Raw genomic sequence first — 15,510 nt, 5'->3', positions numbered from 1 at the left:
CAAATAGCCAACTTTATAAAAATTGTGCCACAAGTTAGCGTATGTTCACACCAGCCTAGACATTAGGAAACACTCATTTGCATTATGCAATACTGGCCTTTGGAATTCTCTTCCTAAGTCTGTTGTTACATGTCCTAGTCTCAAGTCATTAGAATCTGCTTTAACATCTCATCCTGAAAATTTACTTTTTGAATATTATGGCTAATGAGGTTGTTAATTTACCTTAATTTAATTAATTTATTGTAGCTCATGATATACTTTCCAGCTCTTTTGTATTGTTAATTTAAGTTATGGTGTACAGGTAATCCACGCTTAACGAACGAGTTACGTTCCTAAAAATATGTTCATTAAGCAAGTTTTCATTAAGCGAACCAATTATAACAAGTTTGATCCCTGACTTGAACTTCCATTGAGAGTAAACAAAGTGAGACTGCATCATAGTACAGTAAAAGGTTTAATGAAAGTAAAAATTATGAAGTTACACATTTAGGCAGTTTAATTTAAGTCATTATAATGTACACTAATGTATGTATGTAAGTAACTTTATAATGTTGATGATCTTAAATTTATGAAAGGAGGGAGAGTGGAGCGGGAAGGACACTAGCTGGCAACCTGTGGTACGTAAACAAGAGGCGCATCATTGTACCGCTTACAAAACTTATGTACATTTCCACAAGGCTTTCCATTTTATCCATTGCAGTCATGAATTCAGGTGGTTCTTCTAGCTTGCAAGGAAGATATGGTCTCACCAGCCTTCTTAATAGAGTCTGCTGACTTGAAAATAGTAGAGACAGTACATGGAGTCAAGCCATGGTAGCGAGCAATGCTATTAGTTTTCTTGCCTCTCTTGTGTCTGTGAATAATATCCAGCTTCACTTCGAGAGTAAGAGACTTCCTGGTCTTCTTAGCAACGCTAGGCGACATTGCAGGGCGTTTTGATGGCATGTAGAGCAAGGGAAGACGAGCTGCTGCTGACGCTGTTATTGCTTTGAACTAGGGGGAGTGAGTGGTGCATGTTTTGTCCACGAGAGGCACTGGTGTATTCAAAAGCCTGTTGGCTTGTGTGATATGGTGGGCTTTCAAACTTGGAAAAAATTACCTGGATAAAATTTCGTTAAAGCGAGTTTGGTGTTTGTTAACCCGTCCAGCCCTGCTGATGGCTGTGAGCCGTCGCGTATGTGTGTAACGGTCAGTCCCGTTGACGGCTCTCAGCCGTCGCAAGTTCTCTACCCTGTATCTTCGTACATAATCGTCTTAGGTTTGTAATCTTCACACACGTTATGAGTCAACATACGGGACAAATTTACACTACATGGCAAGTTACCTACAAGTCCTCACTTGTCACTCACAGCAGGAAATATTCCCGCGCCGACAGTTCAGGCTTTGTACTGGATGCGGATAGATATAGCTGACTTTCCGCGCCGCCCGAGGCAGGAGAAGAGAATTCTTTCTCTTGCTGAGGCAATAGCTATGGTGTTAGAGTCAGATGAGTACGTTGACAGTGCCTCAGATGACTCTTCTGGGGAGGAATATGTCCCTACAGCAGAGGATCTGGAAGAAATGGAGCCTCCAATTTTACCATTGTCCCGACGTGGTTCCGGTGTGAGTGCACGCTCATACCCTTGATCTCCACCACCTCCACCATCATTACAACTACCCTCAGATGATGATAATGATGCCTGATGGCAATGACGAAGATGAAGATGACCCACTGAGCTTCCTATATTCGTTGGGGCTGCAGAAACGAGGGGAGAAGAGAGGACTTGAAGGTGAAGTGTGTGGTGACGAGGCTAAGACATTGCCGATGCATCGATTGCCTTCTCCAACATTACCTCCCGTCTCTCCTTTGAAAAACACTTCCAAAATCTACCAAGAACAAAGAGCTTCGCAGGAAAATGGTAATGATGAAGAGATAAAGTATGCAGCTAAGCCCGTATCAAAATCGATTAGACGCCGTCTCAATCGTCAAGAAATGACACATCATGACTTCCTTCATGAATCAACATCACTACATGTTGATAAAACAACTGATGCTCTATTCAGGAACATCCTAACAAAGCAATAATAAATAATATGCGTAAACCACTGCCTAATGTGATACTGAAGGACGGGCAAGGCTGCACCTCCCTCCCCGCCACGGGCTGGATGACACATGGAGCATAACCCTCTCTACTGAGTGCTAAATGGCTACAGTGAGTGGTTTCATGTACTTCAGGTGTTATAACTTCGGGTTTCCAATAGATTTCCGGGAAAATTTTTTTTTTCGAAAAATCTGGCGGGTCTGGGTATTACCTCATCCCACAACTTTGGCGGGGCTCGACGGGTTAAACAAGCAGATGGTAGTAAAAGGAAACGTTCGTTGTAGCAAAATTTCATTTTGTGAATTTTCGTTAAGCGGGGGTTGCCTGTACAGTAATACTCTGCTTAACGAACGTTTGTCTAACGAATTTCCGGTTTAACGTACTATATAATGTTAGACCAAAAAGTCCTCATACTGTACAACCACATCCGTTTTAGCGAATTTTCTTGGTTTGAATTTGCCGGGTGAGGGACCGAACACGGCAGCTTCGCTGTGATTGGCTGGCTCCCCGCCTCTGTCTTTAGCGCTCCTGGAGCTGGATTCAAGATTCTTTAACAACGTCAGAGCAACCTCCTGCCACGAAATGGCTTCCATGAACACTTGGAGGGACAGTGACTAGGTTGCTATCAGGTTGCTCTGAGGTTGCTGGGAACACCACCTCTGGAGGTGGTGTTACTGTCTTATATATGCATTTATGTTCACACAACAACATTTCTATTAGCTTTTTACAAACCTTGCCCCCAAGAAAGGATTGTTTTGTAATGCATAAAATGAAATCTTACATGCAATACCAAAAAATAAAGCAGAGATGAGATCAGGCACAGACGAAGCGGAGACTCACGGCGACTCGGCCGCTTCTTCTTCTTGTGACCCTTTTAGCTTGGCGTGTTGTTTTTCACCACGATATTAAATTTGTTTCCACTCTTCTAATGCCTGCTATAATGGATATCATATCATAGTATTCATATATGCTCATGCACAGATAACAGTAGATCTGGATTTGACACGAAGATCGCTGCGCTGCAGTAACGTACCCAAAGCCGGAGAACAAACCTTAAATTTCAGCTCCTAGCCAACATGAATCTATGAAAATCACTGTGAAGCAAGCTAACAGTGTTTAATTCAATGCCTGAAAGCGATATCTAAATCCATACAACCGTGTCATTGTACCGCTCAGTTATACAAGTCAAACACGAGAATTTATATAGTAGCCTACCAGGTGGATGTTTAAATACAACTTTAAGCTTACAGCTGTATTTCCAACACAAAATGCGAATTTTGTATCACTTATAAACTACTTTACATGATTTTGGCTGTCCACTTGCTCATCTCTTCTTCACACCTGTGAGTTTACGCCTCTTGTCATCACTCTGTGACCGTGTGTTACCTCCTGTGGCGACACCAGGTTTGCGCTTGGCATGGACATCACTGTTGGTGTTTTACTATCCCACCCTTATATATGTCACAGATGTTGCACTAGCATACTCTATATAATTTCATTAACAGAAATGCAACTTTTTTTTTTTTTTTTTAGGAAGACTATTTACAAAGCACATAGGCGGGCTTTATTTTTTTTTTACATCATTAACGCGAAGAAATATATCGCAGTAGTCACTATCAGTCACTGCCTACCATTCTAGTCACTATTAATCATTCATCGGTTTGTTGCAGTCACGTTAGTAATCAGGTGAGTTTAACACTTAACAGCACTCCACAGTACACTTCCACGTCACAGTGATGTCAATAACATGTCACTGTTCTTCACCAGTGTCACTATCTTTTCCCAAACTGACTATCTATATGCCACCAGATGTCATAACTGCAGTCACTGCCACCAGTTGCACGTGTCTCGGATTACGTCCCAGTTACAGCCTCTCACTCTGCCATTTTGTGTGACCTCTCACTGTAGTGTTTCACATTGTACACCTCAAGTCACCACTAGCAGTTCTTCTCCATTGTACCACTGACTAAACTCCGCATACAACACTCAGCGTCACCCTACACATGTCACGGTTGGATACACCACTCACAATGTTCACTTCTTATTCACCTCACTGTACTTCATTACTCACTGCACAGTGACGTCACTAGCGACTGCATCACATACATGCATAATAACATTTTCGTGTGAGCCTCGACACAAGCTCTTCACACTTTCACTGTAAATCCATTGTTGGACAAAACTCTTTCAACAGCATTCACATTTCACTATTTCATTGTCTCCACAGATATGTCAAAATGCCTGAACATGCACGTAACAATTATAACCCCTCACTCTTGGCTGTAGCGGTATCCCTAGCACGACTGACTTGAACCGAGTGACTTGAGTGACTGTCCGTTGACTAAACCGTTGGCCGTCTCGCTGCTCGCCTGAGATTTTAAAATGACTCATTTGCAGTAGACATGGGTGTATACAACTTGCCACAAATATGTACATAATAATAATAATAATAATAATAATAATAATGATGTTTCCTCCAGGTAGAGGTCAGCCGAGCCCTTAATCAGGTGTACCTCACAGCCTCCACAAATGCACATGCCTTCCCACTGCTGCAGTATTTAGTAATGATTAGCATTTCCTTAAAAAATGCACCTTATACCGTATAAAACTTTACGAAATTATAACTTTAACAGTCAGCTGCCATGTACTACCAGTCGACCGCTTTGGGTACGTTACTGCACTGGCTCCGCAGTCCCGTGTCAAATCCAGATCTACTGTTATCTGTGGCTCATGCCATGAGGATAACCTCGACTTTGTGGCACTGAGTGATAGTGAATTACTAATGAAATAGTGCGGTATTTCATTAGTCGCCGTGAGTCTCCGCTTCGTCTGTGACCGATCTTATCTCTGCTTTATTTTTTGGTATTCCATGTAAGATTTCACTTTATGCATTAAAACAATCCTTTCTTGGGGGCAAGGTTTGTAAAAAGCTAATAGAAAAAAAAATATATATATATATTTTTTTAACGCATGTGGTATGTTGGGGACCAGCCCAGAACGCATTCCCCCTATTTCCATTATTTCCTATAGGAAAATTACGTCCGCTTAACGAATTTCCGCTCTACGAACAGCTTTGACATCCCCTATCCTATTCGTTAAGCGGAGTATTTCTGTACCTGTATTTGTACGGGCTGGCACATCAGCAGAATGCGGCTTCTTTGCCCATTATCTGAGTTAGGGGGCCAGGAAGCCCACCATATACGAGAACTAGGTAAGAGAACCAAACCAAGGTGTGGAATCCATGAAACTTGTCAGTGGTGAGTTGAGCCTTAGCGAACAAACAGGTCTAAGGAACAGTAACAACAATGTCGCCATCACTGCCGCTAGCTAAAATCAACACATCTCTATCTCCCAAGTTTTCTATCAGAATTCTACTTAGCTTATGATCAGTTGTATGTTTTTATTGCCTGATAAGTACCCATTTATACATATAGCTGGTGGATTGTACTCTTCCCACAGCCTGCACATTTGAAGGCAGTGATGATTCTCTCCCGTGTTAAGGCCACACGTATTATACAGCCATCTATGCTTTTATTTAGAAGCACCTTACTTGGCTCATCAAGTCTATTAATAAATCATGCTCTGCAGCAGTAATAGGGCTGGTTCTCTTCGTAAAATTTACCATGTTGTCTATGGTAGAACAGTGAGGCAGCGTGGTCTGGACTGTGTGGCTCAATCAGTTTATGTGATGGTAAACAAACACTGCTCCCAACCACCACCAAATTATACTCATGGTTTATTTCATTAAAAGCATTAATAATAAATGTATGAATATGGGATAATATTCCTAACATACAAAACTCATACTCAAGTTGAATTTTCTAATTTCTCGGACAAGAAAGATGCGTAGGTGAGAACGTGCGTTTTTATTGTTTTCGTGACCTAGTGTTGCATTAATACTATTTTTACGGTTTGAGTAACACAATCCCCAAAATAGGCAGACTTTCCCAGTGGCCAGGGATGTAACCCCCTATTACCATTGTTTTCCATGGAAAAATTATGTTTAATAATGCAATTTTGAATAAGGTGATGTCTCCAGGAATGTAATCCTCACATTAATCAAGAGTTGATTGTATTACACAAATGAAAAAATTTCATAATTAATGCCTCCAACAATGTGCATATTTTTTCACATTTCAATTATTCAGGAATAATGAGTAATTACGAAAAGCACCGATTCTAAAACTGGTTCTCCAAATCTATTGCCAAATACTGTGAAATGATATGTGAAATGTGACTGGTGCCCATACCCCACTCACCTCAATAGCCAAGAGTGCAAATCTCAGGATGTGTTCTGAGTGTTCTGGGAGGACTTGTGCACCCCAAGGAAGGCGTGTCATGCCACCTAGGTATTCCACTACAGCAGGAGCAAGAGTGTCCACCACACTGCCGATGCCATCCTCCCCTGTTAACAGCTTGCACACACGCTCACTGTATTTGTTTCCACCACCTGGGTAAAGAGACAAAGATTTAGGAAGAAAAAAAGGGAGGGAGGTATGTAATCAAGGAGAGAAGAGAAAGAAGATGAAAGGATGCAGGAGAGCAAAAGATGGCTGCAAGAAGGGAGAGAGAGTGAAAAAAAAAAAAAAAAAAAACAGGCAGGAAGAATGAAAAAAGAGAGAGAGAGAGAGAGAGAGAGAGAGAGAGAGAGAGAGAGAGAGAGAGAGAGAGAGAGAGAGAGAGAGAGAGAGAGAGAGAGAGTATAGGTTTGAAAAAAAAATGTGAGAATTTAGTTTGAGAAAAAACAAAACAAAACAAAACAAAAGAGGGAATAAGTTTCATTCTATCTTTTAAAGATACAATTAATATAAGAAAAACAGTATACGCAGAAAGTCCTGACGCTAATCGGCAAACATCACTTCCTTTTGCGGTAAGTGGAGGAGGCTCACAAGTGTCTTCCCAGGACCATAATATGTTTCGACACTTTTGCACTACTAACTGGCAACTTTCTATGCTCCCCTAGAAACAGTCACCAGTGTCTGGATCACCTCATTAGCTGTTCAGCTGCTAAAGAAAGGAGGTGGATTGTGTGTCTGATGTGCCAGACAGAGGCTAACTCCACTATTATTTTGCTTCTTCCTACCCTCTCAACATGCCCAAATTGACAACAAGTAGGGACAAACGGAAGGAGGTCCACATCCCAAGTTTGGTAGGCCTCGTAAGACCACTTTAAAAACCTGTGCACTTATCTCCAGGCAGGTTGCTAAAGAACCAAGGCTGACAGCATGGGAAATCAAAGGAAAAACCCACAGTTATTGGGACATGTGTCTGTGAGGAGTGTGTAGGACATTCTGCACAATGACTTGGGCTACAAATGTCACCATGTCTGCAAGAAACCCCTGTTAACTGCACTGCAAAAGGAGAAGAGAGTAAAATTTTGCAAGAAATACCTAGTCTGAAGTGAGATAAATGGAAGACAGTCCTCTGGAGTGATGAGGCAGCTTTCACTATTACTGAGACACCATCATCACGAGTCTACTGCAAGCCAGGCAGTGATCCATTGGATCCCAAGTAGATCTCCAAGTTTGTGAAGCACCCAGCATCACTTATGGTTGGGGGCTGCTTTACATACTGTGGTGTTGATAATTCTCATTCTTCCTGCTAATATTAAAGTGAACCAACACAACTATTTAGAGCTCTTGATTGATGTCTTGTTCGATTCCCTTGAAAAAACACAAACAAAAGTGTTTATTCAGGATTCTGTTCCTGCATATGTTGTTAAATCTGTTAAGTAGAGGCTGACTGACTGTGAGGTTCCCTTCATTAGTGACTGCCTTGGCAATAGCCTAGATATCAGTCCTATAGAAAACTTATGGGCATACATGAAGAGACAGCTGCATGGTATGGACATGTCATCACTGCCAAAACTTTGAGACTGCAATCAAGCAACTGTGGGCCAGTTTTCCACAAACTTACATGCAAAACCTTGCATCCAGTGGTCCCAAACACCTTCACTATATTGTAAACATGAAAGGCAATGAAGCTAAATACTAATTAGTTCAATATATGTTTGTTTAACTACCATTCTCTCAACAAACCACAAACATAGGATTTTTTATGTAAAATCCATTTTTATCTACATACTTACCCATAATTATCAATTATTGCTTAAACCTCCCATTCTCACATCAAACTTACACCATGTCTAACAGCGTGAGAAATAGATGTGAAAGAAATACTTGAGGTGCCCTTCCTCATTTTCTTTGAAAAGATACCCAGACTGTTTTCTACTCCCAGGTACCACCCAGCAGGCCGATTCCCTCATTCGTGTCTAGCCTACAAGGTCATAGAGGGGAGGAAGGAAACTCAATTATAATTCATAATTTCAGTAAACCCTCGATATAACGGATGACATGGGGAACAAGGGTCTGTCGTTATATCCAAATATTCGTTATAAATGAGGATGTTATATCTGATGGAAATACTGGACATATCTGTTATATCCCGAAGTTTGTCTGGTATTTATACCTGCAGCTGCTCCGCTCCCGCAGTATGCCACGAGGAGTTCCTGCGACAACATGTAATGGGACGATGCCCTCGCTATAATGGATGAAAATCTATTATAACGGTGATTTGTCCAGTCAAAGTTTTTTTTTCCCATTACATCTGATATCTGGTACAGGCAACCCCAGTTTAACGAAGGTTCTCACAACGAAATTTCGCTACAACGAAGGTTTCATTTTACTACCATCTGCTTGTTTAACGAACACCAAACTCGCTTTAACGAAGTTTTATCCAGGTAATTTTTTCCAAGTTTGAAAGCCCCGCTGTACCACGCAAGCCGACAAGGTTTTGAATACACCAGGTGCTGCAAATACTAAGGCCTGCCTCAGGAGAAATTCTGAGACATCTGTAGAATCAAGATCAAGATGAAGATCAAGCCTCTCATGGACAACACGCACCACATAACGGCGTCAGCAGCAGCTCGTCTTCACTCGCTCAACTTACCACCAAAATGCCCTGCAATGTGGCCTAGCGTTCCTAAGAAGACCAGGAAGTCTCTTACTCTGGAAGTGCAGCTGGATATTATTCACAGACACGAAAGAGGAGAGAAAACTATAGCATTGCTGGCCACCATCTTGACTCCATATACTGTCTCTACTATTTTTAAGTCAGCAGACTATTAAGAAGGCTGGTGAGACTATATCTTCCTTGCAAGCTAAAAAGAACCACCTGAACTCGTGACTCTACACTAGATAAAATGGAACACCTTGTGGAAATGTGGTACATAAGTTTTGTATGCGGTACAATGATGCGCCCTTTGTTTACATTCCACAGGTTGCTGGTTTGTGTCTTTCCCGTTTCACTTTCCCTCCCTTCATAAATTTAAGATCATCAACATTATAAAGTTACGTACATATATACATTAGTGTACATTATAATGACTTAAATTAAATTCAACTGCCTAAATGTTAAACTTCATCATTTTTACTTTCATTAAACCTTTCACTGTACTATGATGGACTCTCGCTTTGCTTACTCTCAGTGGAAGTTCAAGTCAGGGGTTATAATCGGTTCGCTTAACGAAGTTTCGTTTAACAAAGTGTTTTTTAGGAACGTAACCCCTTCGTTAAGCGAGGGTTGCCTATACATCAAGATCTGTTATATTGAGGATTTACTGTATGGCTGAGTATGTAGATAAAAATGGAATTTACATTAAAAAATCCTATTTGTTATTATACATAGTACTACTACCCATAATTATTAATTATTGCTTAACCCCTCCTACTCGGGAACGTCAATAGACGTTCATCAAGCAAGACTCAGGGCACGTCGATCGACGTTTGGGCGTTTTGGGCTATATTTTGGCTATTTTCTTCCTGCTTTCTTTGCTTGTGAGTTGGGAACACTCATCGGGAGTAAACATGTGCTATAGGTCAGTGTGTCACCCACTTCCACGATGGATGGTGAGAGCGAAAGTGATTCCACGGTGTCCGATTCCGTCACCTCTTCCATGCCTTACTTCTACACCTCGGGTCTCTCGTCATGTTGCGGGGAGACAACTTTTGAATAAGAGTGGTATTGAAAGGGCATTGAAATTAACAGTTTCTACAATAATAGAAAGCGAAGATAGCTATGTTCTTGGCTCTGATACGGATATAGGAGGTTCAACCACCGAGGGGGAGGACATTCTACCACCATCACCAGAGAGAGAGAGAGAGAGAGAGAGAGAGAGAGAGAGAGAGAGAGAGAGAGAGAGAGAGAGAGAGAGAGAGAGAGAGAGAGAGAGAGAGAGAGAGAGAGAGAGGATACAAGGGGCCCATTTTCTATCGCTGTAGCCAAGGCCGCTGGCGCCGATCGGATGCAAGGCCACCTACACCGATTATACCACATCATTCCACCTGTGATATTTTGGTAACCATAGCATCTAGAGACTTCTGGTTTTTTTGCATTGCAAAGAGGAAAAGTTGCTTGTGGGCAAAACACCATTTGTACTCACTCATTTCTTGAATTTCCAATTGAAATCAGTATGTAAATAGAGGCTATTTTGTGCGTTTCTCGCCAAACTTCCCGAGTTAGCGCGAGCGAAAAACCAAACGTCCTCGAGTTTTAGGTGTTATTAAGAACTGAATCCTGAGTATAGGAGGGAGAATGATCTCACTCTTAAAAACAACTTTCACGCCCCAAGACACACAGCCTTACATACCAAAGACTTACAAGGCAGAGGCCATATCCTGAGGTGGATGCAGCACTCAGGGACAAAATAAGAAGAGCAAGAACACCACATATCTCACCACGAGAAATGTCCAATAACCCAGAACTCCACAGAGGACAATACATAGAACCATATGTATAAGGAACCCAAAAGAAAAATTATTGAATTACCCTGAGAGCTGACACAACAGGACCCAGAGAAAAAGTATCCAAATACTGATGAGCAATATCCCTGAGATAAAAAGAAGCAAAAGTGGACATATTCTTCCAGGTTCCTGCCCGAAGAATGGCAGGAATACTCTAAATCTTCCTGAACAAGGCACTCGTTGCCACTGCTCTAACTTCATGTGCCTTCACCTGAACCAAGCGCATGTCCTCCTCAGAAACATCCTCATGTGCACGCTGGATAACCTGACATATCCAGTGGGAAATAGTATGAGGGTGCACCACATGCTGAGGCTCAGGATCAGTCACAAAAAGGTGGGAGCATCTAGGGCGACAATCTCTGGTCCTATGAAGGTACTCCCTGATGGCTCTGACTAGGCATAAAAGCCTGTCCCCTTCCGAGTCGCCAACGTACTCCGTAAGAGCAGGAATGGTGAAGTTGAATTTAGATTCATCACCTGGAAGTTGAGTCTTTGCTACAAAATCAGGAGTTAGAGAAAAGTCATAGAAGACCAACCCTTAGAGTGACTAACTTCTGCTGAAAGCCCATGCAGTTTGCTAACCTGATGAGCAGATGCAAAAGCCAAAAGAAACAAAGATTTCAGTGCAATGTCTCTCAATGAAGCCAAATGAAGAGGCTCATAACGGGACTTCATTAAATAACGTAAAGCTAAAGACAAATCCCATGCAGGAATGTGTGGCGAACAGGGAAGAGCCGACTTGGGAGCTGACATATCCAAATCCTGAGAGACATCCAAGCCAGCTTGCCAGAAAATGGGGATCAAAGCTGAACGATAGCCCCTAATGCACAGCAAGGATAAGTGCTTCATATCCCAAAGAAAAAGAAAAAGGTCTGCTAAGCCCATCACAGAGGCCAACATAGGATGACAACCTCTTGACTCACACCAACCACAGAAGACAGGCCACTTTGCCTGATAAACTCCGGCAAAGGACTGTATGACCGGACGGCCATAAATGTAGCAGCCATCACGAAAAGCCTCTTTCAGAAGAGATGCTTGTAGAGTCTCCACGTGTGAAGGTGAAGTGACCCTGGAGACTTGTGAAAGAGGTGGTGATGAGGCTGGCAGAGCAGAGAGGCCCATTGTGGCAACACTCAAGGATGGTCCACAAGCAGACTCAGAAGCAGAGGAAACCAGTCTACCTGATGCCACCGTGGGGCAATCAGAGTCATGCGAACACAAGCAGACTCTCTGATTGGAACCAGCACCTGACCAATCAGAGAGAAGGGAGGAAAGGTGTACAGATCCAAGCCCTCCCATGGAAAGGCAAACGTATCCTCTTTCCAAGCTCCCGAGTCGGGCAGGGGAGACACATACAGAGGTAACCGGTGATTTAAGGCTGCTGCAAACAGATCCACCTGCAGTGCACCCCACACCTGGAAGGCCTGTCTGCACACTACTGGATGTAGGGTCCACTCTAACCCTACACACTCATGACTGAGAACATCCGCTACTGCAATGCGCCGTCCTGGCACAAACTTGAGGCGAAGAGAGACCGAGTTGTTCTCGCACCACTGGAGAATGTCCCCTGTTAGACCTGACAGAGACTCAGACTGAGTGCCCCCTGAGTTCCGCAAATAGGCCACCACTATCAAATTGTCTGACATGGGAGATACCACTGTGCCCGACAATTCGTGCTTTTTTAAAAGGACTGCAGACCCCGAAAACAGCCATCATCTCCAGGTGGTTGATGTGAAACCTCTGCTTCTGTGGAGACCACACCTCTGATACGAAAGAGTCCCCCAGATGAGCATCCCAACTGTGAAGAGATGTGTCGGAAAACAGAGACTGTTCCAGAGGCGTCACCACAAAGGGAGCTCCCCTGAGAAGATGACTCGGATCCATCCACCAGGAGAGGTCCACTAAACACAGCTATGAAGGAGGAACCTGCCACCAGGATGGATCCGATGCTGCCTTCCAGTGTTTCTTCAGGCACCACTGAAGAGACCAAGAGCATACTCAGCTGAATGACCAGGCTTTCCAGGGAAGTCAGATGACCTAGGACCAACCTACATAGAGACACCATAAGGGCTTTGTTCTCTAGAAAACTCTGTGTCACTTACAGAACCCGGCTGACCTTTTCTAGTGATGGAAAAAACAGAGCCCTCACTGAATCCAGCACCATGCCCAGGTACTGCTTCCTTTAGCTGGGGGCATAGGAGCTGGATGGCTGTTGCTGACCCCACCAGCAATTGGGGCATGGAAGCCACCTGTTGTGCCCAAGGCGGACGCCAGTACCATCTTGACCTCAGGACCAGTGGCACCAACTGGTCAGGCCCAGCCCGGCCTTTGCATAGCAGCACTCATTTCCAGCTGGGAACCATCTACCTGGAAAACCGGAGTCTGGAAACCAGACAAGGGAGAACCCTGGGAAGAGGAGAGAAAGAGGGAAAAAGCCAGCCCAACATCTCCATCTTGCACATTCATTTCTGCAGCTGCTGTGAAGTAGGAGGAGACTTATGCTTACTAGAGGAAGAAACCTTCCTCCTCTCAGTATGGTCTTTAATACTCTCCAAAAGACGTAGAAACTGGTTGTGGGACAAGGCCTTACAGTAATCACAATGGGAAGCAAGGCTACAAAACACCTCCATACATGACAAACACTCCCCATGAGGATCCACTGTAAGGGACAGAAGGGTGTGAGAACACTTCAAACACTTACGTGGCATAAAAGTACACAATCTCTCTGTAGAAGACAGACAAACCCAGGAGCAATGGAAAGCAAACCCAACTGCTGCTGGAAAAAACTAGCTGGTGCAAGCACTGAGCTGAAGACAACATGTAAGCGATGTGACAGCAAAGAGGCAAATGAGGGAATCGGCCTGATGGTGGTCCTGGGAGCAGAAAACGGTCTGGGTGTTTTCTCAAAGAAAACAAGAAAAGGGACCTGAAGTATTTCTTTTGTTTCTATTTATCAAGCTGTTAGACATGGCATAAGTTTGCTGTGGGAATGGGGGTTTAAGAAATAATTAATAATTATGGGTAGTAGTATGTGTATTAACAAAATATATTTTTTTCAAGCAACGTCAAGACTTTCCGCACATACTGTAGGTAAATATACACTATCACATACAGATATGTCATTCTGATACATCCACACACACACTTCTCATCATCTACATATTACTATCATCCCTTCGTATTACAAGTAATTGTACACACGTCATGTTCCTCTCAAAGCTCACCTGGTGTGAAGGTGTGATGGGGTCGAGGGAGGGATGCAGCTACCCTTGCCAGGTGTTGAAGGAGGATAACCTTGCTAGCAGTATACAAAGGTGCCTCACTAGTGCCACTGCCACTACTGCACTCCTCACTGTCTCCAGTCTCTACTGAGCTGTTACACTCACCCCAATCACGGTTGGCCTGCAAATTTTGACCATATTTTTAAGCCAGTTGTAAGAAATAATGTACATTGTGTGAAACAACTGGGATGTACATTTGACATTTCTATGTTCATTGGGAATATTACTGAAATATAAGTTATTTCGTTTGGTTATCTATGATCAATTAAGAGTAGATATGTGAATATTTAAACAAGAGTTACTAAATCATAAGTAAGACCAGAACTGACTTGTCATACATAACTTTAACTATAACTAACACAGCAAACACCTCACTTCTATCATAATAAATACTCAAAATAAAATTATTAACAGCAGGAAAGACCCAAATCTCATAATAAAAAAAAAATCATTCATAAAACTATCAATGGAGGAAAGAAAATTATAGAAATAAAAAAAATATTTAAACAAATTAAATATCTAAGTCAGAAAAGAGAATAACAAAATGAATATAATATAAATAAATAAATAAACTGATGAAAAAATGAGGATGCCAACAGGAGAAAATGCAACTTGACTGTACCTGCAAGGTGGATGTGAGGCCAAGTCTGAGGGTGTGCGTTAGCAGGGCAGTGTTGAAGGACTTGCCAGACATTATGTTGATAATCTCACTGTATTCCAGGTGGCTCAGCAGCTGACCACACTCCAAACCACCGCCCTCACCTCGCTGGCATCTACATTTCCAACCCAGGAAAATGGAAATTATTCCACTAAGAGCCGTAACAGCTTAGGTTATATGGCGCCATTAAGGTTAACAGGAGAATGCTACATCTCCTATTGGGCAGCTAGGTTTGGCAAAGATTTGAACCCGGGCAGCCTAGACTAGAGGCCCGAACACGAGCTGCCTTAACCAATTACACCACCCAGCTCTCTCTTCCCTAGACATTATCATAATTGGCTGGATGTAATTGCATAGTATAGCCCATTCTTCCAATCCCCAGATCACACTGATGTAATACACATGTACATTACATAAATACATTATCACTTATCATTAACTGAATAGGTTACAATGTATAATGAATCTCTCTCTCTCTCTCTCTCTCTCTCTCTTTCTAACATTAAATAGCAATGTTGCTTTTCTAGCCTGCTCCTGTCACATATGGATGTGTCTCTTGGATTTTCACTGTTTTATAAACAAAAATAGTGTTTTTTTATGTTGTAAAAGGAAAAACTTAATTTATCCAGTGATAACTGGCTCTGCTCCTGTGTACAAGTGATAGAGGAATAGAAAGATCTTCACATCCA

General features: G+C 42.5%; 1 protein-coding gene across 4 annotated transcripts in view; it reads right to left on the bottom strand.

Annotated features, from left to right (window-relative positions):
* Positions 1 to 15,510, bottom strand: part of LOC123502590 (huntingtin-like) — a 420,122-nt gene that overhangs the window by 62,649 nt on the left and 341,963 nt on the right. For all 4 annotated transcript variants that reach the window (XM_045251746.1, XM_045251745.1, XM_045251744.1 and 1 more), the window contains 3 exons: positions 14,786 to 14,936; positions 14,107 to 14,284; positions 6,341 to 6,531 (listed from right to left, as the gene is read on the bottom strand). In XM_045251746.1, coding sequence (XP_045107681.1) covers positions 6,341 to 6,531; positions 14,107 to 14,284; positions 14,786 to 14,936 — 520 coding nt within the window. The remainder of the gene's footprint in view (positions 1 to 6,340; positions 6,532 to 14,106; positions 14,285 to 14,785; positions 14,937 to 15,510) is intronic.

This window comes from Portunus trituberculatus, chromosome 12 (genome assembly GCF_017591435.1).
Source record: "Portunus trituberculatus isolate SZX2019 chromosome 12, ASM1759143v1, whole genome shotgun sequence".
Taxonomy (NCBI): domain Eukaryota; kingdom Metazoa; phylum Arthropoda; class Malacostraca; order Decapoda; family Portunidae; genus Portunus; species Portunus trituberculatus.
Note: the sequence above shows the minus strand (reverse complement) of the source record. Positions and strands in the feature narration are given on the sequence as shown.